This window comes from Prosopis cineraria, unplaced genomic scaffold, assembly GCF_029017545.1.
Source record: "Prosopis cineraria cultivar Desert tree isolate PC_DT_omini unplaced genomic scaffold, ASM2901754v1 PC7, whole genome shotgun sequence".
In the NCBI taxonomy this organism is placed as follows: Eukaryota; Viridiplantae; Streptophyta; class Magnoliopsida; order Fabales; family Fabaceae; genus Prosopis; species Prosopis cineraria.
In genome coordinates this window covers 33,069,145-33,094,532 of record NW_026555338.1, presented here as the reverse complement: position 1 = coordinate 33,094,532, position 25,388 = coordinate 33,069,145, and the positions used below count along the sequence as shown (strand labels likewise).

The 25,388-nt window shown below is 36.1% G+C and overlaps 4 protein-coding genes across 8 annotated transcripts; all 4 read right to left on the bottom strand.

Annotated features, from left to right (window-relative positions):
- Positions 1-1,586: 1,586 nt before the first annotated feature.
- Positions 1,587-4,410, bottom strand: LOC129315510 (malate dehydrogenase, mitochondrial). Its single transcript, XM_054959252.1, has 7 exons — positions 4,069-4,410; positions 3,772-3,945; positions 3,099-3,267; positions 2,685-2,746; positions 2,443-2,564; positions 2,172-2,289; positions 1,587-1,979 (listed from the first exon to the last, which is right to left on the bottom strand). Exons 1-7 carry the CDS (start codon positions 4,321-4,323, stop codon positions 1,842-1,844), a joined length of 1,038 nt encoding a protein of 345 aa, XP_054815227.1. The 5' UTR covers positions 4,324-4,410; the 3' UTR covers positions 1,587-1,841.
- Positions 4,411-6,292: 1,882 nt separating this feature from the next.
- Positions 6,293-13,958, bottom strand: LOC129315508 (tRNA dimethylallyltransferase 9-like). Of its 3 annotated transcripts, none has more exons than XM_054959250.1 (11): positions 13,566-13,955; positions 12,667-12,720; positions 12,093-12,135; positions 11,815-11,923; positions 10,026-10,224; positions 9,424-9,652; positions 9,082-9,176; positions 8,267-8,361; positions 7,118-7,193; positions 6,722-6,861; positions 6,293-6,641 (listed from the first exon to the last, which is right to left on the bottom strand). In XM_054959250.1, the coding sequence occupies exons 1-11, from the start codon at positions 13,803-13,805 to the stop codon at positions 6,581-6,583; spliced, it is 1,341 nt and encodes a 446-aa protein (XP_054815225.1). In that variant the 5' UTR covers positions 13,806-13,955; the 3' UTR covers positions 6,293-6,580. The 3 variants fall into 3 exon arrangements, 2 of the variants coding, with proteins under 2 accessions (XP_054815225.1, XP_054815226.1); XM_054959251.1 differs by having other exon boundaries at positions 12,647-12,720; positions 13,566-13,661; XR_008594519.1 differs by lacking the exon at positions 6,293-6,641 and adding an exon at positions 7,302-7,359 and having other exon boundaries at positions 6,800-6,861; positions 13,566-13,958.
- A 1,695-nt stretch (positions 13,959-15,653) lies between these two features.
- Positions 15,654-21,208, bottom strand: LOC129316871 (uncharacterized). Of its 3 annotated transcripts, none has more exons than XM_054961240.1 (6): positions 20,942-21,208; positions 19,717-19,911; positions 18,747-19,557; positions 18,525-18,644; positions 17,492-17,637; positions 15,654-16,234 (listed from the first exon to the last, which is right to left on the bottom strand). In XM_054961240.1, the coding sequence occupies exons 2-6, from the start codon at positions 19,807-19,809 to the stop codon at positions 16,052-16,054; spliced, it is 1,353 nt and encodes a 450-aa protein (XP_054817215.1). In that variant the 5' UTR covers positions 19,810-19,911; positions 20,942-21,208; the 3' UTR covers positions 15,654-16,051. The 3 variants fall into 3 exon arrangements, with proteins under 3 accessions (XP_054817215.1, XP_054817214.1, XP_054817216.1); XM_054961239.1 differs by having other exon boundaries at positions 19,717-19,825; XM_054961241.1 differs by lacking the exon at positions 20,942-21,208 and adding an exon at positions 20,240-20,921.
- A 1,602-nt stretch (positions 21,209-22,810) lies between these two features.
- Positions 22,811-25,279, bottom strand: LOC129315027 (multiple organellar RNA editing factor 8, chloroplastic/mitochondrial-like). The gene is made up of 4 exons (XM_054958526.1): positions 24,745-25,279; positions 24,142-24,239; positions 23,963-24,028; positions 22,811-23,724 (listed from the first exon to the last, which is right to left on the bottom strand). The coding sequence occupies exons 1-4, from the start codon at positions 25,164-25,166 to the stop codon at positions 23,060-23,062; spliced, it is 1,251 nt and encodes a 416-aa protein (XP_054814501.1). The 5' UTR covers positions 25,167-25,279; the 3' UTR covers positions 22,811-23,059.
- Positions 25,280-25,388: the final 109 nt, after the last annotated feature.

Here is a 25,388-nt window from a genome sequence, read left to right as displayed (position 1 = left end):
ATTTAATTAAAGGAATTTATGTAAATCACATTGCTGACAAGGCTGCAATATAGTACAATTCTCTTGAAGCTCAAGATTACGCAGATAATCGAACAAGAGTCTCAAACACTGCCCAGAATTATTTGAAATGTTGCTGTCTATCTTTTTTATCTGTTACCTTTAGTTCTTGGTTTGGATGGGGAGAAAAAGGGGAAGGTGGGAAACTAAGAGATAGAACGCGCAAAAATAGGGAAAAAAACATTATTATTTTTGGAAACTTTTCCTCCTAGTTTTCTCTCCTTCATATTTTCTTCTCACTTTTTCCTCCATCCAAATGAAGCCGATTAGTAAAGTTATTTAAGCATGTCCGACTACAAATTCTGTGATTCTTGATTCAAAGCCTTATTTGTCCTCACTTTTGTCTTTACAATTATACATGGCCAACTGTGATCTTGAAATATGGATGTGTCCGAGAATCATTGTTCTGATCCAGTTCATCTCATACCAGATACAATCTTTAAACCTAAAATATTTAGATGCAAAGATTTGTGGCCACTAGAAATCTAGTTGAGGAGGGTTCTGTCTCGATAGTATCTTCTCTTCTGAACTCGGAGAATAGTTAGTTGCAGTAAAAATTGAGCTCTGCCTCTGCATATTCCTGGCAAGCCAATGCCCTTCTTCTGCAATACTTTGGCCTTTCTCTAATTGTTGCCTCCAGTGTCCCTAAAATTCAACAAATAATGCTGTGCCCTACTGTTTAATAAATTGTTCATTCAATGCATTCCTAAACATTTTTACATTGATTCAAAAAGCCATATTGCTAAAGGATGTAATCGCATTGTTCTTCACTCAAAAGTTTGTGAGTTACTTTTCATCCCATCCAATTATACACTATATTAATTCCGTGTATCAAAGGTGGGTTTCCATCAATTAAGACAGTTTCCAATGCAAATGATTAAAGAGGATAGTTTTAGAAAACCAACACAATTTTTTTTACAAATAAAACAACCATCATCTGATTAGATAGAGTCAGCTATATAAATTATATAATGCCATTTTGATATAACTTGATCGTTTGAAGGAAAAAAATATAAACTTAGTAGGCAAAGACAATTGAAGTCTCACCTTTAAGACCAAAACAAACCCTTTTAACTAGCTCCCGCATTTAGAAAGAGGGAGTAATCCATAGTTTCATAATACCTAACCTCCAAAGCTGAATTTTCAGTCAATCGTACGCTATCCAAAGGACATTAGCCTTTCACTGGAGTTCCATACCAGCAGCTTCAGCAACAAAGTTCGCCAATCCCATCACAGTAAAAGATCATGCGAAATAGAATATAACAATTATTGTACGTCGGTACCTGCATAATTTTCTTTTTGGACCAGATTTTACTTGTATAACCGTTTTATACTTTGACGTGTAAAATAACACAACAACGCATTCTCAACGGAGGATAAGTTGTATTGATGTAAGTAATGTCTGGTAATGTAACATTGTAACGTACATTGTGGACAACGGCCGTGCTGATAGCAAAAGTGCCAAGATGAGAACATGTAGCGGTTGAACGTGACAGTAGGGCTATGCATGGGATGGAAAAGAAAACAAAAAAGGAAAACGGGTACGCCACCCCGCAACTGCATTATATGAAATCCGACACGAAGCAAATATGGACCAATCCAGTTTTCAAGAATGGCCAGCCTAAACTGGTTTTATGATCGTTAACTTGATGATCAAACTGCTCTCCTAGAAATCATTATTAGCTCACGGTGCATACCTACTCTAAACAAATCGAAGTTGCCACAGCTGCCAGCAACACTCCACAATGGTCCTGGAATTGCAAAATTTGATCTTCTCATGCAAGTTACTGGTTGGCAAATTTGATTCCCTTCTCAATAGATGCCTTCAGTTCAGGCAATAAACTTTCAAGCCCTTGCTTTTCGTATTCTGAAAGAGCACCCAAACCCATAACTTCCTCCACACCATTCTTCCCAAGTCTCACCTGCAAACATTCCAGACACGTTTATCACTAACAATAGCAAACTAACCAGTGTCAGCATTTTAACAAATGTAACAAGCCTGTGTGCATGTATAATCAAATCAAAACATGAAATTCAACTATTGGAGTAGTAAAATTACAAAACAAAAGTAGATAGGAAGGGGGCGTGTGGGGAATGTGTTACAGTCCGCTGACCTTGGAGGCAAAGAAAGGGAGTTCAGTAACACTGGATTGCACAAATGAGCACTCAACCACATCTGGGACTCCGTTAAGTCCCTTGAGGCAAGCATCAGCGAAAAGGGCACCAGCATAACTGCAAGAATCGCATAAGAATCACTTAGGAATCCTAAGGTACGTGAAATTTTGACTTCAGAGAACACTGGTGCGACACCAAATAATTGTCTTCACAAGTAACAACATAAACTATGCTGTCAACACGAGAATTGAAGGATTAGTCCACACTTACGCCATTGACAAAGTGGCAGAACCTTTTCCAGCCTTAGCTTCCACAACTTCTGTGCCTCCATCTTGTGTTCGCTTTGTAAGAGCCTTAATGTCATCATCACCCAGATTGGCTTTAGGCGTTGCCTGTAAAAGTAAAATAAAGTCAGAATATTAGCAAAAGCAAAGTACATACAAGGTAGGCAGTCAACCTGGATGTAAACAGTCAAAGCAAACTAATGATGAGTTAAAAGAGAAAGGATTTACTTGAGAAAATAGTGGAAGAATAGTAATGCCTGCATGGCCACCTACAACAGGGACATTGACATCTGCAGCACAAATCCACATCATTGGAGAAGAACCATTATAACCATTTTAACTCTTGGACAAAAGAACCTCTCAATCATCGTGTGAGTTTGAAAATTCAAATCATAAAGCTCAGCCAACTATAAACCTAAAATCAAAACCCCTTGGCCTATCCCAACCCCCCCCCCCCCAAAAAAAAGCCAATTTTCAAACTTTGTTCCTGAGAAGAGTTGGTCACTCTTTGCAAACATTCAACACATAAATTTGGCTCCGAAATTCTTTCGTCAAGTTTTCCAAATTCTGTCTTCATCAGAAATGAAAATAGTGGCACCAAACAAAATATGAAAAGTAACAAGTTTCCTATAGTCAACATACCAGCAACTGGAACTTTGGCCTTCCCAGCATAGAAAGTTTTGGCCCTAACAACATCAAGGGTAGTAACACCAAACAACCTCTTTTCGTCATATGTTCCAGCCTTTTTGAAAACTTCAGCAGCGATAGGAACGGTGGAGTTGACAGGGTTGCTAATCATGTTAACAAGGGCCTGATTGCATAGACACAAATTCAACATCAAATTAAACAGTTACATAGTTTTTAAGCAAAATAATTCAAATCGTATGCTTATAATAGCATCTCAAATTCTCAAAATTGTTTCCATTTGAGTGAAATGTTCAATCTTCCAAGAAAAATCAATATCATTGTAACTAAAGCACATGTATTGCAGGTGACAATGTAAACATAGTCAAATTATTAACATTTTTTTAACAATTTAACAACTCGATGTGTAGGTATCAAGCTGCTGTGCACTTAATGAAAGCCCCAAATCGCAAGTCCATATCTTCAGCAACACAGACTGTCACGTCATTTAAAGCTTCATACCCAGTGAAGATCAAACTCAGATTCTCATTTCCTCCATGGACTCAATATACAGCATAGGTTTACCCAAGGTGAAATTTAATAAGGAAATAACATTGACAGTGGCATGCAACAGTGATTGATAAGTATAGAAGAAAAACATCAAAAGCAATTCAGGAAAATAGATGCTCACGTTGGGGCAGTATTTGGCGATAGCTGTGCAGAGTGATTTAACAATGCCCGCATTAATGTTGAACAGATCATCACGGGTCATTCCGGGCTTTCTGGGCACACCAGCGGGAATTATAACAACATCAGATCCCTCCAAAGCCTTCCCAAGCTCTTCTTCACCTTGGTATCCAGCCACCTAAAATTCGACCACATAAAGATTAAAGATCTTATCTAATTGTACAAAAAATTCAAAAGAAATAATCAAAGCTTGTATTTTTCAAGAGCTGCTCATATAGATGGAAGCCAGAGGGCAGTGTACCTCAGATCTGGTGTTGATATGGCTGACATCAGCAGCGACACCGGGGGTACCGGCAATATCATAGAGCGACAGACTCGAAACAAGAGGGTTGAGCTTCATCAGCAAAGAAAGGGGCTGACCGATACCGCCGGCGGCTCCGAGGACGGCCACCTTCCGCTCGGGAACTGATTCGGAGGAATAGCTACGGCGTGCAAGGTGGGATGAACCCCGAGAAAGGGCAGAGTGGAGGGATCTGAGCATCGACGGTTTCATCATTTTCTCTCGGAACTTTCTCAGGAAAAGCTACAGAGAGAACGAGAGACAGAGAGCAGAAGCGCAGGCTTAGAGTGAAGGAGTTCTCGAGGAATTGACCTGCCTCTTTATTAGGACTCACGAGCTGACGGCCGCAACGTTTTCGGTTCCGGTCCACGGAAAATACCTCAAAAAAAAAAAAAGCCTTTAAAGCTTAAACCTTTCCAAATTACTACATTTTAATTTTAATTCCGAATGCAATCGTTTCAACTTTCAATTATTAAATTTGAAGTTTCGTTCTTTTATTGTGGTAAAAAATTTAAACATTTAAAAAAAAACCTTACATCTTTTACGTTGTTTTGTTTTGATTAAAACCTGAAATAAGAAAACGCATAGTTGATAAAATTCCTTTTTGCTTGGGCCTGTGGTTGTAGATAGTGGAATCTTCTTATCTCTTTCAATTACTTTTTTCGCCTAAAATTTATAAAATGAGAAAGGTGATCAAATTTTTTTTTTTGATACAACGGAAATAAAAACAAGTTATTTTATGTAGGTCTCGTGATTAACTTGAAACAATGTTCTAACTTCTAATTTCGTTCAGCTATGGCTTCATATAGTTTGATTGTTTGACAATCAAGAGACAAAAAGTGGAAGAATGCTGCTATATTTATTTAATCAACTCATTGTACAATGCATGATGGAAGTAATTTTGATAAAAATGGAAATGAAAGTGAAGATAGATATGGATATGAAAATGAATATAAAAGAATAAATATAATCTTTAGTTCATGTACTTTGCTCGCGTTTTATTTTTTGTTCTTATATTTTTTTTTGATGTTTTAAATCCCCTCACTTTTATTTTTTATCATTTTTGGTCTCTCTATAAGTAAAGTATAAAAACCTTAAAATGATCCAAAATAATAAAACACAAAAATGTAGAAACTTCAAACATTGAAAAAAAAAATAGAGATAAAAAATAAAACACGAGTAAAATATAGAAACTAAAAGTTATGTTTACTGAAATTTAAAATATATTTGGTATATTTGTAGAATCAAGGTATAATTTTCATTCCAAAGACCAAAACAACCTTCCAAAAAGAAAAAACTACACTAGCAAAACCACAACCACTATTGTTTGAAAAAGTTTCCCCTTGTCCAGATATCATTGTCGATTAATTGCAGAAGTTGCTGCCACCAGACATGATTTCTAGTAACAAGAAACGCTCAAGTAATTTTGTTTGCCATCAGGCATGATTTCTCTCCACTTCATGAACTAATTACTTTCCCTCCACCATAGAGCTAAAAATGCAGAGTCAAAAATGGTGATGAGTATGAAAGAGAGGACCTTGCGGATGATTTTGCAAATTGGTTCAACGATGCTTCTTGATTCCACAATGCCAATTGTAACGCTTGGAAGCAAAGGCGTAAATGCAAAATGGTTACAAGATGAAACCACTTCCACATCAAACGAAGGATTTCTTAGATTCTTCACAAAACTGATCCAAACCCATCCAGTTCCGACCACCACCACCTTCTTCGGGCATTTATTTCTGCCATTCACATCAGCAAATGCCACTAAACCTCCCCATTAATGGAGTCGCCGGAAGAGGAAGAGTCACCATCAATTTCCACTATTAATGGAGGTTGTTGTCACTAGGTGCTAGAGGTCACCAGTGCTAGTTGCTAGGTGCTGAGAAATTCAAGGGGAATGTTGAGTCGAGAGAGGGGAAGGGGTAAAGAATGAAAAAAGCAGGCTGGAATTTGAAAATTGAGATTTTTCTTTTTTTTTTTTTATGGAACCCAATTGTTTTGGTGGAATTGGAATTGGTAAACTTTCCAATTCCATCATATCAAACAAATATTTTTCTCCATTCCATTTCCATCATACCAAACAGGCCCTAAGATATATCATTAATTAAAAAGTCTCATTTAACAACTTTTCTCAATGTTCTCTTAGGTCTTCCTTAGTAGTGCAACATAAACACAATGCAGCAACAATAACAAGCATAGGGGAGATCGACTACATGAATTGTATAATGTCATTATATTCTATCAACAATCAAATCTTTAAATATATTGTTAATCAAAAGATCTCATTCAACAGCTTTCTTGACTGTTGTCATCGGTCTTCCTTTGCCTTTCTTTACATCTAACCCAAAAGCAAAATGAAATGCATTCAGGTAAACAAGCAATCGAGACAGACCTTGCTGCTCAAACTGAAAGATTCGTCGTTTTTTCCGTGTCATGTCAAAATTGAGGCAACTTCAAGAGAACCCAAAATTCAGACTTGAGTTTTCATCCAGTTCAGAACAGGAAAGCAATCTTCTTTATTCAAGAAAAGCCTACGCAAGAAATTAAATGTCAAGATCAGAGGAGGCAAGGCAAGGGACGCTGTCATCATTTCATCTTCTTAAAAATATACCTATTTTGGGGGCGGTAGACCTTGAGGTCATTAGCTTCTCGACCATTAGAAACATCTCTAGACATTCTCAAGTGTTCGGGAACAATGAGAGTTCCACTCTTATCATGGTAAGATTCATAGATGAAGTCTAGAATAGTGTCCTGCAATAAATTGTTCAGTGCAACATTATGAACCATATAACACAGCTGAACTGCAAAAAGCTTGTTCGCCAGGGAAGAAGGGAACACATGCAGAGGAAATCACAATAAATATTTATTTTGGGGTAGAAACGATAGATAGTTTTGTAAATCTCTGAGATAAATAAGATGAAGGATTTTATCTTGATAGTTTACTGTTTGTCCCGCACCTATAAGAGAAAAAGCAAAAGGGCAATAAACTAAAATCAAATAAATATACCAGAGGTTTAGAAGCATCAAGCCAGTGGTATATATGTTCATTTCGAAACCATGTCAATTGTCTTTTGGCGAAATTCCTACATGAAAGTGTACCCAATAAGTTTAACTGAAATGAGCACCTCGTGAATAGCCAACAACGCTAAAAGGGCAACACTTGCGAAAACAACTAAATAGGAAAACTCAACTATGGAAGCAACATGATCCAACAATACTTGTTCAGAAAGTTCAATATTTCATCATGTCCTGCCATTACAGAAAAGGGCATATTTTAAGCAGAAAATCACTCTTACATCTACATGGTCTTAACACTCTCTACTCATAGAAATTAAAATGAAGAACATCGTCCACCTTAAATCAGATGAAGCCACCAAGTTTTGATAAAGCAATGTTCAATATAAAATCCCATGTCAAAATCTGTTTACTATCAATTAAGAAGTCGATATTCATCAATGGGCATGAAAAGCATATCTCATGATCAACAGGTCCTTTCTCACACAAAAAAAAAAAAAAAGGGTTCATTCACAAAAGTAACACAGCACGTACACATTTTTAAGCTTGGAAGCAATCAGGAAAATAAATTTTGTCTGATGAAATTTCATGGGAAACTAGCCAATGAATGTTCTGGGAAATACAGTCAAAAAATGAACCGAGATCCAGCACAGACAGTTTTTATTTTTATTGATTTTGGGGGGAATGGCAGCTTTGAGAATTGAAGTGTTTGTTTTCTCCCTCACAACATTTTTTTTGGAATCAAAGGGGCAGACACTAATAGCTTGAGGTTACAAGCAGGATCAAACCTACAACCTCCCACTTATATGGGAGCTGACATGCCACAAGGTTACAAGGCCATTGGCCCCGTAACATTTCATTGTTTGTCCAGGGAAAGAGATTTCAATTGCCCATAGGCCAAATACAGAAGGCAGCCTCCTATATTCCTCGAGTTCTCAAACTTGGCAAAATCAAACCATACTTGAGACATCTCATATGTTCCCAACAACGCAATGTGGGCAAACATTTCCAAAAGAAAGTAAAAAGATTGAATAATTGCAGGAAAATAACTCTGTCGTCAGCAATCCTCTACCAAGAAAATTAATATATAAAACAGATAAAACCTAGTTGCATCTATCTTAAAAAAAAAAAACACATATACCTAGACGCCTTTTGAAATTCAGTTAAAAAACTGAAGAATTCTCGAACTGAACTCTGACCCCCTTGCTGTCTGCATCTTACTAAGTAGTCCATGGCCTACCATAGTGAGTGCAAAATGTAAGGAGAATCACCTCATCAATCCATTCAGCAAGTAAAATGAACATGTGAAAGGAACTAAAAAAATTAACAGGGAAAAAACTAGGAAAATATCACTGTGAGCATGCCTGCACCTCTCTTGATGGATGCTCATTTGTTATATATAATAATTTATAATTTTATTCATTTTTATTTCAAATCAATTTTTTCAAGTTTCTCCTTGTCATCTTTTTGGGTTCACTTGAATAAGCACACAAACATCCATTCATGACAAAAATCAAAACCAGTAACTTATCACTTAGTTCTTCCTCATGTTCTGAACTTCATATAAAATATCTCTACCTCTTATTCTCAATAATAAAATGCATAAATTAGTGATATACATGATCATGATGTATGAGTAATATATATTCATGGACCAATTACTAACAAGCCACTAAAAACGACTGAATATAAACCCAAGAGTCCAACCCCAAACATGACCCAAGATAGGTCAATTTTTATTTTATATGCAAAAAAGCATGCTATTATTTATTGACTCCCCTCCTCCAAGAGTTTAATCCAAGATCTGTTCCTGCTGTCAAGCAAACATATTATACCATCACAGTCAATTCTAAAGGTCCCATTCCTGGTTCACATTCATATATAATTATGGTTAGACATAATTAGAATTTGTCAAGTGCAACATGTAAAAGTGAAATATGTAACCAAAAGGTATACCTGCCTGTAACCAATTGCTTTTGTTGCAGAATTTGAATTTGGATGAAGACCAATATTAAGAAGCCATTGAGCCTCAGACAATATCCCATCCCTCTCTGCAGTCAAAGAGAACAAAATCTCATATTTATGGACATCAAGCACAAAAAGCAGGATGTGTTGCTACGGAGACCTACACAGGCACATGTGCACATGCACACATGTGAACTCCTAATAACCACACTAGGAAGGAAGTGAGAATGATTATTTATACCCAACAAGATGCTAATAACGTCCAATGTAAGAAAAATAGAAGTCACGACTGAAACAATTAGAAATCATATCTACTATCAGTTCACAATGTACCTAATAGCATATCTTCACAGCGATAATCAATTGATCTATAGAGGTCAAGCCTTCGTGTAGAAAGGAAAAAACAAATGAACTCGTAGTCCAAATCTGAGGATGTTACTTTCATTCCATCACCAGTAGCATTGACATCAGAATAGTCAGAGTTGTCCACAACACTAGAATCTCCTTGTTCCCTAAAAGAATCATATGGTACCCGAAAAGCAGATGGAGGTGATCCACTAGACTGCCATTCCAAAATAAAACAAATAAAAAGGCAAACAAATATACTGGTAAATGTTAAATGTATCCCCAGACAGCTTAGTAATGCAGTAAGAACTAACCACACTGAAAAGATATAATAGAACTGCATTGAGGTAAATATTTTGATAATCTCATTTATATTGAAAATGCAATTATTGGATTTATGTGCAACAAACAAGTGAGGCAGGAACAGACAGAAGATGGACCAAGGGAGAAACTTGAAGTTCGCGTGAATATAATTTCCTTAATTCTTCTAGAATTCTTTGGTTGCTAGGAAGGGGAATTCAAATTTTCCTTGGAAAAAACTTAAAAACCTACCTTATCTTTTTTTCTTTTTTGGTAACATGAAAACCTACCTTAATAACCTCAAGGCTACGTCGTAATCGGTACCAATCATTGGGAGTTATAAATTGGGCCTTCGGGTCACCTGCTTCTACAACCAACCGCACAGCTGCATCCCATTTTCCGTTCCTCTGTAATTCAGCTAACTCCAAATACACTTCAGATGTAATCTCTTGAGAGGCTTTGGGGACCTCAGGCTTTCCATAAATGAACCTTGCATTTCAAAGTTCAAACAAAAGATTAATAGGAAACTATCTGCAACATAATCTAGTTTTTAAAAACCTATAGGAAAAAGAAAAAGAAAAAGAACATACAATGTAATAATGATAAGATGCAGTGAAAATGTTCTGGTGAAGTATTTGTTGCCCATATAGCAGCATCTAACGGAAAAATATTTTGCATATGAAAGCCAATCAAACTCAACCTTCAGCTACATATCTATCTTTGACAAAAGCCAAACTGTTGGGCCTCCCAACACATGGGGCCATGTGCATAAGAGAAGGCCCAAAAGAAGGACCCAATAACAGAATGGAGAAGGGAAGAATGGAGAGAGCTCAGGAAATAACGATATCTAACAATGTCAGAGTAGTGGGAGGTGTAAAAGGGGAGGAGGGGGAACGTAGTGAGGCAGGCAGCAGAATTGTCCAAGAGGAGAGGGTCTGGTCTCTCGAAAACCAGGTTGTCTGAGGATTTCTTTATGAGCTTTTGCTTCTGTTGTGAGTAGTAGGAGGTAGTTTGTGTGTGAGGAGAAGATTAGTGATTGTATTCTCTACATTTTCCCATCATAATAGAGGATACAACAGTGAATTTCTCTTCATTTTACTGCCATTTCTTGCTAGTCCTATCACAAACCAACATGACCTTTAGCATTATAAAAACAAATTTTTTTCACAGAAGTAGCTTTTGCCAACAGAGACATGATAGACATGGATAAGATAACTTCAGCAGTCAGCTATACACCCCTGATAGAACCCCGCTGAACAATAAAAGAAAAATTCAAAGAAAGGACAACAGAAGAAATAAATGAGGGAAATCCTAAGGTTTTGCTATTAACGTATGCAAATTACCAAATCAGGGTTACAAATGGGACACTACTACTGATTCTGGCCAAAAACCCATTCCCCCATTACACCCAGATTTGACAATTAACAGAAACAAATACACAAATCACAGAACAACATAGACATAAGCCACTGGCATTCACGAGGCAAGAACTCTCCTCACCACACTCAAAACATCAACAAATGACCTGCTGTGCTAGGAGACCTCAACGACTACTATATGCCAAAAAATAACTCTCACAGTTCCCAACACTGGCCACTCCTAGACCAAGCTATACCAACTCTAACTCATCATTGCTTTTTCCTGAACAACAAGAACCTTAGGATAACTCTGTTGACCATCAGAAGTTTGCTTTTCACTTCCTTGCATCTTCCTTGATTTCCTCCAATAGGTCTCAGTAAAACCAGTGGCTCTATCAACCCCACTTCTCAATTGCCATGCAAAATTTTTGCATGCTACAAGAAATAAAAAGGGGCCACCTTCTTTGTTCCTTTTATACTCAATTTTAAAGAAAGATCAATGAAACAACTGACGCCCAAGTTTCTTCGAGCTTTGGTTAACAGAATCTTTTTGAGAAAGGCAATGTAGGCATGCAGCAGGTTGAAGCAATAAGAAAACTGCGCTTCATTTCCCTACTTATGTTTGATCATAAACTAGCAATAGATACGTCTATCATGCAGAAATTGAAATGTTATACATGAAAGGACATGTGGACTCCTCGATCACAAGAGAAGGACATACCATCTTAAGTACAATCCAGTCCCCCCAACGACAATAGGAACATGACTGTTGTCAAGAATACATCTTGTAGCTTGCCTTGCATCCTCAAAAAATTGTCCAACAGAATAATCTGATAGAAGAATAATTTTATTTCAAAATATCCAAGATTCTTTGAAGACTTAACAGCAGTGAAGTCAATAAATAAATGTAAATATAGGTAACAATTAATGCATAAGAGCACAATCATATGTTATGTGTGCACTGGGAAACAAAATATAGTAAGCAACAATGAAACACACCTTCAGATGGGTGCAATATGTCAACCAGATGATGTGGCACCTCCTGATAAGAAAACCAGAACGCAAAAAGTGAAAAACATAGTCAGCCAAATTATTTTTCAAGCAGTTAACAATGGGCATTGTCGGAGTCCATTATAATGCAGAGGATTGATGAGCCTTAAATTTTTAACTCAATCAAGTAACATAAATTATTAGCAAAATCACACTCTTGAAACTTATATGCAAATTTGGCCCAAAAAAAAAAAAACTTATACGCAAATTCTTGATTTGAAGGGGGAGGGGAATCTAGTTACATCACTTTAAAAGCATCACATATAAGCAACTACCAAGTCTTAAAAATCACGGATCCTCCTCCTTTAGAGGGAGGGACTTTTGAAAGAACATTTATCTACTATAGATAATGCAATTCCAATGAACACATCTAACACACATCAATATATTGCCCCCAACAGAGGTATGGACCAGGTATTTTGGAAAGCCAAAATCATAGCAGGAAGCTCCAAATTCAAAGAACAACATTTTTTTCTTAAAAAAGCTAGTGTGAAGGAATATACTATTTTTTTCATGTAGTGACCTTTCTATCAATTTTGGATGGCTTTGCTGATCCAACATCAAGACCCTGGTATACCTGCAATACAAGCCATGTGAATAAATACAGCCCAAAGGAATGCAAAGACTTGTTCTATTGTAGACTAAGAAGTCAATGCCAATATTGGGACATCTATAATTGATTTTGTAGAATTCTCGTCACTTTTTCATTTTCCATATTCCTGAATTGTTGAAGAGTATCCATAATGCCATGTTCCTCACAACAGTCAAAAATAACTTTAGCATCTGTATTCAGTGGTTTCAAATAAATAGGAGAAAACTTTTTACGCAGAGAAAAATTTTATCATACTTCCAGTTGTCCACTTTAGATTTTTATGAGTTCTACATTTTAAAGGAAAGAGCTATGTTTCAAAAGCAGAAGGTTTGAGTGTCTGGATCGGAAAATGGAAACCGTAGTAACACTAGTAAAACACGATTTAGCCTTCAAAATTAGACTACACCACTTTTTTCGCCAACCATGAAACTAGCTTTTCACTTTAACAGTTCATATGCAGTTAAGTTGCTACATTTCTTCTTCTTTTTTAAGAGTAAGAAAACATAAATTGCGAGTTGAAACGGGGGGAAATCACTTCCATTATCAAAGAACTAACACATAAACTAAGCAAGAACACCTAAACCGCCATTCACCTTTCTTCTACATGAATGACTTCATCTTCCATGAACCAGGCAGTACTCTACAAAACTGTCAAACCTTGCACTTTCCCAATATTCAAAACTTAGACGATGGAAAACTCCATCCATCGAGAATCAGCTTACGTAAGCTCTCTTGCTTTCCACGTCATTTCTTTCCCTCAAAACCACGCAAGAGAGTGGAAATAAATGAAAGTCATGCAAAGATGGTGTCTTTTTTTTCACTAAGCTTACCTGGACAGAATCCGCACTGATAATTTCGCCATTGAGGCGCTTCGCGAGCTCTAAAGCAAGCCTGCTTTTACCAGACCCTGTGGGACCAGAAATGACTATGACCTTCTCTTTATTCTCCTTCTTAGTGGCACCGGAAACCGAGGACGCGGTGGCAAAAAGGCGGCGGCGGCAAGAGAAAGATAACCGAGCTGGTCGGAGAAGACATTTCTCTGAGAAGCAAGGGAGATGCAAGCAACACATTCGGAGACTACACCATCTACCGCTAATCACATCCTCTAGAAAGCAATGAGAGTTGAGAGGCAGGAACAAGCTTAGAGAGCCCCGTTCCGCTCCTGCAAACCAAACTTTAAACCCAGAGGCTTCCGCTACATGACTTTTTTTTTTTTTTTTTTTTAAATAAAGAACTTCCGCCATTTCTTGTTATTACTACTTAATTTTAGGGGTATTTATATGACAGGACGGGATCAGGTCCCTGTCCTGTCATGAAAAAAATAAATTAAGATTGAATTTTGATTTCATATTTTATTTCGTCTCGAAAGTCGTTTCGTCTCGTTAAGAGTTGGGACGGGATCGGGACAAAATCGAAACGTACTATCGTCTCGATAAATGAAATAATATCGAAAAAAAATTAGATAATAACATTCATTAAAATTTTAAATCATATAATTTATTAAGTTTAAAATCAAAACAACATAAGTACATAAATAACAATAATTTAAAATCAATTATTAAATTATATTAATCACAACTACATATTAAAATAACAAATACAAGTGATCTTTATACTATAAGATTAGCAACAACAAACAAGTCAAACACAACATTAAATCATTATTCTTTTACTTTAGTGAAGATGTACTAAGTTAATTACTTTTCTAAAAATAAGCAAGAAATATGTTATAAATAAAAGTTATTAAATAGATAGATATAAAAATAAATTATATTAATATAATTAATATATTATAAAGAAAGATATCACCATGTTTACTCATTAAAATTATCAATATAAAAAACTTTAGTTTTAAATAAGAATTACAAGTATTAAAATTATAATTGATATAATTAATATAAGTATAAATTATATTAATATAATTAATATATTCAAAATAGAAAATAATATATATAATATTTGGGACGGGACGTCCCGATGGTAATCCTGTGTCCCGGCCAGTCCCGAACTCCTTTTCTGTCCTGTCCCGTAAAGTTTTCGTCCTGATTATTTTTGAGCCGGGACAAAACCAATCTTAATATAATCGGGATGATACCGAGCCAATCAGGACAAATCTAAACTGAACACCCTTACTTAATTTACCGTGCAACTGGGGATTTTGCTTGAGACATCCATCCAAAATATTAATTTTTGCTGGTCCAACACAGGTATTTATTTCACCCGATAGCCGACACCAACTATTATTAACTAACTATGTGGTCTTTTTTTTTTTTAGCGATTTAGAATTTTGGGAAGTTTAACCCAAAATGTAAAATTTTTAATAAATCATGTTCATAAATAATATATATACTGTACAATAAAACATAACTAGTTGATATTAAACATTATTTATAACTTACAAACAAATAGTAGGGACAAAATTATTCCCATCAAATTTTTAATAAATACTAATTAAAAGTATTCTGAATGAATCCCAAAGACATAATTTCATTGGATTTTAAATATCAGTGTCCGGAGATTTGTTTGCAAATTAAGTGCTCCTTATTGAATTCTATAAAATTATCCAGCTATTTCATATAGACCTTTTCAAATAGATCTCCATTTAATAAAGTAGTCTCAGACATCTAATAAATAAATAAATAATCTCAAGATCAAAATGTTTTAGTTCAAGAATTGAATCAATTTATTTTAAAATCTTAAATTTGAATACTAAAATATAGGCAAGGATTACAACTCATTTTTCATATATTATATAAATAGATTTTATAGAAATGAAATGAAATCTCTAATCTTAGTAAGTTTCTGAAATTCAACTCGACCACAACATGAAATGGAAGCTGTCGGCTCATCAGAAATGTAATAAAGCAAATGAAGCATAAACAATGAAAGAATCGAGTTGCTTTATTTTTTAACTCATGTCGCTCCTCAAAGAACACAAATCTTGCATTAGAACTTTGGGTTTGAACAGAATATAACGATTACTGAGCCAGACGCACTTTCAAATATCCCCAGCTTAAAACCTCATTAGATGGGGACGATACTCTTATTTAGGTTTCTGTATACCTCAAAAAAAAAAAAAAAAATCTTTTTTACATGGCAAAATACAACTACCTCTGAGCCTAATTGTAAGAAACAAACCCGGAGGTAGAATTAACAAACATTTGGATGCTAAACTCGAGTTTACTCCCGAAAGGACCGGCTTTAATTGGGGCAAAAAGCAACTCATCCGAAGAGATAATTATTGTGGTCTGCATGGAACCAGCGTGATTTCACCCACTTCACCGTTTACAGATGGCAGAAGCAAAAGCTCAAGCATTTACAGAAAGAGAATTTCCCACTCAATTTCACACAAGTTCTGCACCTGCAGGTTCTTGGAGTCCAGATATGTTTGTGATGTTCCTTTACTAAATTCCACGTCACTGTCTCCGTACCATATTGCTAGCTGTTCATACTCCTTTTCTAATCGCTTCTTCCGACCAAACGCATCCTTGATCCTTTTCTGTTGGAACAAAGAAATGCAAAATACTTGAGCTTTTGAAAATAAGAAATGCATAATGATACATATTTAAGCAGGTGAAGTTTTTGAGTGCTTCCTATCAAATTCACCCATAAAAATCATAACAAGAATTGCATACAAGTCCCACGACACATTTAAATACCATAAGGTCTGCTGATTTGTAGTATTTAAATGTGTTGTGAACGACCTCAAAGCAATTCTCCCAAAACTATAACATGCCAAGGGTTTTTTCATGAATGAGTCAATCATGGTACTAGATTGTAAAAAATATCCACATCTATGTTTCCATTATATTTGTCAACCTTAGTTTTCCCTTAAAGCATCATTAATTTCTTTGCTGGCATAGGCAATATATATATATATATAATGATAAGACCCCATCTCCTGTCACTATGAAAACTCAAAAAAAGGAGATATAAAAAGAATGGCAAAGGGCAGAAAATATGGAACTATGGGTTTAGGAGAAAATCCTATGGGTAAAGACCAACTGACACATCAAAGTAGGGGAGTAAAGCTAGTGTTTTGACAGGGGCAATCTAATTTTAGGCTTTTTAAATCTATATGTTCGTGTAGAAGGAAAGTGTGGAGTAATTTCAAAAATTGGAGTGGTGTGGAGAGCTCTGGCCTCTCGAATGCCAGGTTGGGGTGGAGGAAGTTCATCTTGCTTCATCATTTGTTCATGTGTAGCTTAGGTTTGTGTTGCTGTACTGGGTGTATGTTGTGTTGTTTCATCATATTTTGTGTTGTTTCATGTACTCTGTAATTTCAGCTCTTTATTCTGCTTGCAATACAACTCCGTTAGTTTGTTTAATCCCATTTGTGGTGTATTTTCTGTATTTTCGTTGGTTTTAAGTTTATTAGGATAGAGGGTTGCAACAGATACCAAGTCTCACATTGAGTAGTATGGGATACTCAATGGGGCATATAAGTGGGTTGGTTCTCCTACTTCAACAGCTAGCTTTTGAGGTAGGGTTCTCCATCCTACTTAGGTACCCATCATATAATAATAGCAATATTTTCTTCCATGTGAAACAATAAGTATTGCTTTTGTGGGAATAAATCAGTGGTGTTATTTGAGTAAGTTTCAGGCTTTAGTAAGCTCTGGGCAAAAGTATAAACCACAAAGAAACATTTAATACCTGCATGAAGCACAGGTTGAAAGTACAATATAACATCACATTTCTTAGTGTAAGAAGCATATCAATTGACACATCCGATCAGCGGGAAAGAAAGGAGTACCTTGTATGATCTAAGCCTTTGGGCCCTGGAGGAAGCAGCATGCAGTTCCATATCATCCACAAAAAAGCAACTTTCACCAAGCTTTACATCATCACGTAATTGAATATCTTCCATGCTGGAATCAATAGAACTGGCTAGACGTTCATCTAAACAATGAAAAACCCACATCACATGGGAGAAAATGGAACGCACTGAAAAGGTAAATATTGACAAGCACAGGATAGTACAGAGCACATAATGAATTTTATTTTATTCTTTCTACGCCATTCCTCTTGAAGAAGTAAGCAATGACAGTTAAATATAAGGTCCTGTTTGGCAATTTATTCTGAAAACAATTTTCTATTCTTTAAAATAAAATACAAAAATATTTGTTTAGTAACGTGCTTTCAGAAAGTATTTATGAGAAAGAAAGTGTTTAAAACAAAAAAAGAAAATATTTTAAAGAATAAAAAAAATAAAATATTATTTTAGAAAATAGAAAAACGAAAACATCTTTTAGATGTTATAGGATTATTGTTTTAGAGTATAAGAAAGAATGTGAAAAACACTTGCTTTCATTATTATTTTTTATTCTTATAATATATTCTATAAAACACCAGTTCTCAAAACAGTAAAACAAAAATAGTTTAAAACAAGCCCTAAGTCTTATGTTTCTCAAGTTCCCCTCAATTAAAAAGTACAATTATAAATTGAAAAAATAGCAATCAAGGATTGCTGGAAAAAATTTATATCAATCAAAAATTGCTGGTTATCAAAACTCGAACAGATACTTGTTGATTTGGATTAGTCTTTTATCAACAACCATCCATTTAAATTTTAACAACAACTCATTATAAATTAACAACAATCAATTCGGGTTTATTTTTCATTCGAGTTTTGACAATAACTGATCCTTGATTGATATAAATTTTCTCCAGCAATCCTTAATTACTATTTTCCCTTCTAAATTTGATGTTGCTCAGATGGCCTTGTCTGCATCCAAACCCACTAAGTGAAGCAAGACATCATGGTCTGTCTGATAATAATGACTTACCACTCTCTGACACTGATATTATAGCCCTCTCCTGAGCAGAAGATATCTCTCCATGCCCAATCGAAGTTCCAAATAAGTTATTTGAAGGCATTACTTCATTGAACGCAGAAGTCTCTCCCTCTGACAATATTAAAGCAAGTCCAATTCAGCAGCAAGAGGATACAAAGACTAGTTATGATCATCATTAAAAGAAAGAGAAAGAAAATAGTGAGAGATACCAACCATGTAACTCCATTGACTTGTTGCTGCCACAGGAAGGTCCAGCCTGTGATGTCAAGAACTGACCAGCAACACCTACATTAGGGGTCGCTGTGCGGGATACAAGCACCATGGAACTATCTAAGGTACAGCCAGCAACAACTGAATGTTCCTTGCAAGAATCAATTTCAGAGCAATAGCTCACTTGTGATCTTGCAGATAGACTGTCAGATTCAGACAAGCAGGAACCTTCACTTAGCATGGTAGACAGTAACACTTCAGAGGAAGCGAGGCTATCTAAAGAGTCACTAAAGACTGAGGATTCAAGGGGTTTTTTCTCATTAAGAGAAATCTCATTCAACAGCTCAGGGATTGATTTGACAGCATTCTGTACAAGGCCCACGTCCAAGTTTTCTTTCATGACACTGGCAGTTTCCCTCAAGGAATTGTCACTAACCTCTTCTCGAGTAGAGCAAGAATCTTCCACCTCAGAGGAATTTGGCAAAATTTCATGATTGACTTGATTTACAAGGTCAAGTCCAATGGAAGCTTGACCATGCTGACTATTGGTAAGATTATTTGCATCAGAATCATGGAATGACTCGATGATATTATTGACAGGGTTTTCCTCGGCCCTTTCTTTATTTACTGTACCAGCTGCAACTGACTCTAATGAAGAGTCAACATTATTGTTCAAAGCCAGTGAACGATATCCATGTTTCACAGGATTGACCAAGGGAGGTGGAGGAAGCACATCCTGAACAACATCAGAACAGAACCTTTTTACGCCATCTCCAACATTCTGAACCTGATTCCCAAGATATTTAACAGCATCCTGAACACAGTAAGTTATAAGACTATCACAACAGCACTTAAAAATACCACAGCGTAGATATCAAATCAACAAACAGAGTGCCGGAGCTATGCAATTTTGTAATTGAATCATCAAAAGGAAAAGGAAAAACCAAATAGAAATGAAAGAATGAAATTACACCTGCCCAAAAATATCATCCACCTCTTGGCACACTTCTTCAAACTTCTGGTAAAAATCCCCCACCCATGTTATTCCTTTAAGCTTGAAATCCATTTTTTGCCATGCACTACTGCACCAGGTCTACAACGTCATATAAATGATACTTCACTGCATGTGGACTAACTTCACTTGCACACTAGAAGATCCCAAAAACATCTGACACAGCAGTCAAGGTAGGCCTTAAACTTAAGCAAGCCTCAATAATATACATATCAGTAGTTAAAAAATTGTCTTCTGCAAGTAATATGCACATTAGATAGTGCGCCTTAATTTTTAACATTACCATCAAGGGCATAATCAATTCGCACATCTCTTTGAACAGATAAAATTAGATATAAAAGAAAGGGGGGAAGTACACCACATATTTATAATTACAATCGAAGACAACCAACGTTAATAGAAACCAAGATAGTATATTTGAAATTAGATACCAAAGCGAAGTTTACAGCAATTAAGTTAACTCTAAGAACTTAAAGCACAGAACCTTCGATTTATAAATTCAAAACCCTGACGCTCATGCTTTAGAACTTTTAAAGCCCAATTAAGCTGCTAGCATCTATATCGCTCAGTCTCCTTATGCATCGCCGCACAACTTAGACTGCTCAACACATCACGCTGTTTGAAAACAGGTTCATTATGTGACGACATGTAAAGCTTCTACAGCTAAAATAATAAAGGCAATCCTACGTATTTATAGGTCCTACCCGTATTGCTTCCTTAGATTATCATTACGGTTGGCAACTTAGAAGCTGATGCATTACATATTAGGTCAACAGCAATTACCTATTATCCCTCATACGCACGCAGGACACAGTGACCCGAAAAATACAAATAATATTAAAAAAAAAAAAGCTGGGCGGTGTATGCCCGAGTTCAGCTAGTAGCTGTTTATCAAGGGGTAAAGAGAGGCTCGAATTTTCTGCAATCGCAGCATCGTGATTAGGTAGGGGTATCTAGATAAAAAAGCAAAAGGATTTCGAAATCGAACAATTCAGGGGCAAGCTAGAACTTGACATGTAATCGGTAGGATATTTCCAAACTCGTCAAATTTACGACAGAAACCCAATGCACTGCTTCCCTCTAAACGAACACGAGCATCAAAATAGAAATGTGCATGGATATATGCAGAGCATTCTACAAAAAGCATTTAATGATGCAAACGGAAATAAGCCAAGGAACTACCGACCAACTCATATGATCCATGATCAAATATCAACGATGCCCATTTGGTTTTTATGATCAAACCGGTAATTCTCCAAAACCATGGATAACCAGAATCAGTGTTTGGAGAGCTGTCGAAGAAGGACCATGAAGAGTTGAACTGAAACAAATATGATCGGCTATCGGCAACTCTAACAGCTGGACATTGGTGAGATGAGAGTGTCAAGGGCCAGGCGCGAGAACACTGAAGCGGAGGTATACCCCTCAAAGCAAGAGCAAGGTCAGGGTTTTGTTTAGGGACTTCGGAAAGAATAATAGGGTTTTAGTATTATCATTATCGTCACCATCTAGTCATCCTCATCGGCTAATAATTTTTTTTTTTTTAGTGTATCCATAGAAACAAAAATTCCTTTGTAAATATTTTGAATTGTTCATAATATTTCAATAATATCATTAATAATATAAAATATAAAATATAAAATTTGTAATACGAAACCCTGTTCATAACCATGAATAATAGTACTGCTATTTTTGTAATTGGACTTTGTAGCCTATGTTTTGCACAAAATCTAATGTGAATATGCCTAAGTTGCTTTATTCATGAATATTTTGTTATATATTGATGAATTTTATTGTTCATCTTTAATTTCCGTGTTATTTTGAAAGTTAATACATTTATAAAAGGTAAAAATTAGTTTTTACCAAATCATGGATATACTCCTTTTTTTATGTATAATAATAATAATAATAATAATAATAATAATAATAATAATAATAATATTTAATTAATACATTTTTTTGGATCAAAATTTTTTTTCAAATTTAGTTTATTAGAACTTTATGTCATATAGTAACTTAATTAAAAGAGATCTATCTTTTGCTTTTCATATTTCTTGAAGAATAACATTTACTGTCGGTGAAGTTTACTTATCATGCTATAAAAAAAAAAAAAAAACATTATCTACTATAGAGATACAATGATCAATTATAATAATATAATCAATAAAATTTAAGGTATGCAATTTGCCATTGTTGCTCTAATTGGGTTGAAAATTTAATTGGAGTAAGTTGTGAAATTACTTTGTTTAAGTTGAAAAATATTTTATTTCTAAACTTGCAAAATTGATCACAAGACTTGCAACTTCATGACAAATTTTTAGTGTTACAATCACTTTAATTTGGCTAAAAATATAGTTAAAGGGATTATGAAATTATTTTATCCAAGTTGGAAAAATTTTTATTCTCAAACCTGCAATTAACCAATTTAAAATTCATTAATGTTGAAATCACTTTAATTGAATTAAAAATTTAATTTAAAAAAATTTAAAATCACTTTGTTTAAGTTGAAAAATTATTTGCTACTTGCAAACTTAGTCACAAGGGACATTTTAGTTAAATTATTATTTTTAAAATTACAAAAAAGAACCATTATCCTAAAACTCAATTTCATAATTTCATGATTCTATGATTTTAGTTATTTGCGGAATTCGGAAGTCCTTAATTATAATTGTCCCTAAAAGTATCCTACGAAAGCAACACACGCATAAACACGTATAAATAAATGTACCGCAATCAATCCACTTACTATTTCCTCATGTCCTTACGGAAGTCCAGGATACTTATTTTTACTCGGCTCCTTTACAATATTCAATGTCACCAATCATTTTGTTAGCCTAGAATAACCAACTATATTTTGCATATTAAGGGCAGAATCAAAATACTCCTCTCCAATTTGATACATGCCAGAAGATTTAACGAGGCCAATTTCTTCGGCTTTCAAAATCGCTGATTTAATACAACCACACACCAGATGCTTGATATTCACAATAGGTTAGTAACACTCAATAAGTCACTGATTTGAAGTCAGTAATTCAAAATCTCAAGAAATAAAAGATTAAAAAAAAATACCATAATCTTGACTGCAAAAATTATGTAGTTGTTCCTTTACATAACATAAGCATAAAGATTCATCATTCATTGGATTGACAAGCAAAACTAAATAAATTAGAATTTTTCCAACACATGACATCACCTCAGGTTGTCTCGACACAATTCTTCCTTATCTACATGGCCACAAGACTGCCATATCTCCCAATCATCTCATTCACTGTCCGAATTTCAACTTTCAAGTGTATAAGCTAAGCTAATGGTCTCTACCGGACCATCCCGCATTTGATGGAACCCCTCCCAGGTTCTGATTAGATGGCATCGCTCCCATATTGCTGGGTGGCGTGTTACCCTGGCTGTTAGGAGGGCCTCCGCCCATGTTATTGGAAGGGAATCCCCCCATTTGGCTGGGAGGGTATCCCCCCATTTGGCTGGGAGGGTATCCCCCTGGGTTGTTGGGAGGATATCCCCCAGGGTTGTTGGGAGGATATCCCCCTGGGTTGTTGGGAGCGTACCCACCAGGGTTGTTGGCCGCATACCCGCCAGGGTTGTTGGCCGCGTACCCGCCCGGGTTGCTGGCAGAGTATCCACCTGGATTGTTGGGAGGGTATCCACCCTGGCTGTTGGGAGGATATCCACCCTGGTGATGTGGATATCCAGCTGGATTATTAGGAGAATATCCACCAGGTTGGGTTGGAGGGACTCCAACTGGGTTGCTTGGAGGTCCTGGCATGGGAGGTCTACCTTGCGTATCTCTGTTCACAATATTTTCCCTCCTCCTCTCAAAATTTCTCGACCTATCAGCATTGCGAGGCCTATCATTGCGTCTGTTCCTTTCATTTGCTCGCGCATTGTTCCTTACCCATTCTTCATGATACTTGGGATCATATGGAACAGCTTGCCCATTGATAAAGGGTTCACCTAGTGGGGGAATTGGGAGATTCCACTAAATGTGAGCGGATTGCAGTTATGCAGCAGCAATAATATAATATATGCAAAAGATTACATTCTAGCAGGATTTCAGGCATCGTACAAATAGAGCAGATCCTTACAAACTTTTGAGAGATGCTGATGATATATTGAATTGACCAGAGCAGGCAGAAATGCACATATCATACAATATCCAAAAGATTTTTGAAATTGAAGGTAAAGTTCTTACCTCCATAATCTTTGTTCTTGACATCCAAATATGAATCAGGAAGGACCCAACGAACTCTAGGCAATTCTGCAATTTCAAGAACGATTAGTCAAGTCCACGATTTTATGGAAAAATTATTTAACCAAAAAAAAAAAGAAAAGAAAGAAAGAAAGAGCCAAAGTGTTTAGGATTGTCTTCACCCTTAAGTTTGTACGAAAGTTCTTCAGATACAAGGGCCCCAAATGCATAGTAGTGTCTAGTTGAAACTGAATATATCTTCATCCTGGCTTCTTCTTCACTGAACGAGCGAACAATTTGAATGCCAATCATGAGGCCAAAATGTGAAGTCATATAAATATTAAAAATATAGTTTCCCTATATCTTTCCAAAAAAGAAAACAATAGCGTGCCCTCAATGACAAGCGAAACATAATTGCTTCACTTCCTCATCTGCTCTACCATTTATTTAAAGTATGATTGTACAGCAATGACTAGAGCATACAAGTCAATTGCAAAACTACAGCAGACGTGAATATGAATAACCTGCAAAAATTGCTTCTTCTATTGTGAAGTAATCTATTAGGCCGCTAAGATAAAATGTATGCCATAATAAATACGCAACTATGAAACGCCAAACAAGCTAACACAACGTGGTTAATTTATGGGAAAGGAAACAACCTTCCAACTTCAATTAAACGCATCTCCCGACAATCAAGAACTAAAAATTTGAGATCCTAAAGAAATTGATCACCACGATTAATCATACATAAAGGGTAAATCAATGGATATTATAGAAGACAGTACCTGCCAACCACCTGAGCTAAAGTTTTAATATAACTATCAATGATCTCGTCCCTGGTGGGATCACCTTCGGGCTTCTCCATGACAACAAGCCAATGCTCAAAATCACATCCATCAAGCAAGATTGTCTCTTTAGGGGGCCGGTTCGACCAGTTAGGGTTGGGATCATTGAGCGAAGAAGAAGTCGCACGGGTCGAGAAGGTCCGCAAGGAGGGAGGCGCAACTAAGCGGCGATGGATATCAGCAGAAGCGACGGCGAGAGGGCGGAGGCGGTGGAGAAAAGCAAGAGCGGAGAGGGGGGAACGAGCGGTGACGGAGAGAGAAGCAGAGGAAGTGGCGGTGACGGCGGATAAAAGAGAGCGAGAAAAGAAGAAAGCCGAGGTTAGAGATTTAGGGAAGGCGCGAGAGAGGATTTGAGTCGCCATCGCTAGGATTGAGTGAAACGATTGAGCTTCAGCTTCAAGAACAAAAACCCTAACGAAGGTTCAGGAGAGAATCTCAATGAATACCTGAATGAAATTAATAGGACGCAGGCCTAACACACTCTAAACTCTTTAGCGGGTCCAAAGGCCTTGGGCGGTAGGGGTAGAGCACTAGAGCATTAAACATTTTTTGTTACATACAGTAAAATAAGAATATATATATAT

Coding starts and splice junctions, on each gene's coding strand:
- LOC129315510 (XM_054959252.1), bottom strand. CDS start 4,323: ATGATGAAACCGTCGATGCTCAGATCCCTCCACTCTGCCCTTTCTCGG. Junction 2,747..3,098: donor GGCCAAAGTTCCAGTTGCTG/GTATGTTGACTA, acceptor TTTGTGCTGCAG/ATGTCAATGTCCCTGTTGTA. Junction 2,290..2,442: donor TCTGCCACTTTGTCAATGGC/GTAAGTGTGGAC, acceptor CGATTCTTGCAG/TTATGCTGGTGCCCTTTTCG.
- LOC129315508 (XM_054959250.1), bottom strand. CDS start 13,805: ATGTGTTGCTTGCATCTCCCTTGCTTCTCAGAGAAATGTCTTCTCCGA. Junction 10,225..11,814: donor ACTGGATTGTACTTAAGATG/GTATGTCCTTCT, acceptor TTGAAATGCAAG/GTTCATTTATGGAAAGCCTG. Junction 8,362..9,081: donor AAGCAATTGGTTACAGGCAG/GTATACCTTTTG, acceptor TCACTATGGTAG/GCCATGGACTACTTAGTAAG.
- LOC129316871 (XM_054961239.1), bottom strand. Junction 18,645..18,746: donor CAAGTCAATGGAGTTACATG/GTTGGTATCTCT, acceptor TAATATTGTCAG/AGGGAGAGACTTCTGCGTTC. Junction 17,638..18,524: donor AATATCAGTGTCAGAGAGTG/GTAAGTCATTAT, acceptor TTCATTGTTTAG/ATGAACGTCTAGCCAGTTCT.
- LOC129315027 (XM_054958526.1), bottom strand. CDS start 25,166: ATGGCGACTCAAATCCTCTCTCGCGCCTTCCCTAAATCTCTAACCTCG. Junction 24,029..24,141: donor ACTTTCGTACAAACTTAAGG/GTGAAGACAATC, acceptor TTGAAATTGCAG/AATTGCCTAGAGTTCGTTGG. Junction 23,725..23,962: donor CAAGAACAAAGATTATGGAG/GTAAGAACTTTA, acceptor TTCCCCCACTAG/GTGAACCCTTTATCAATGGG.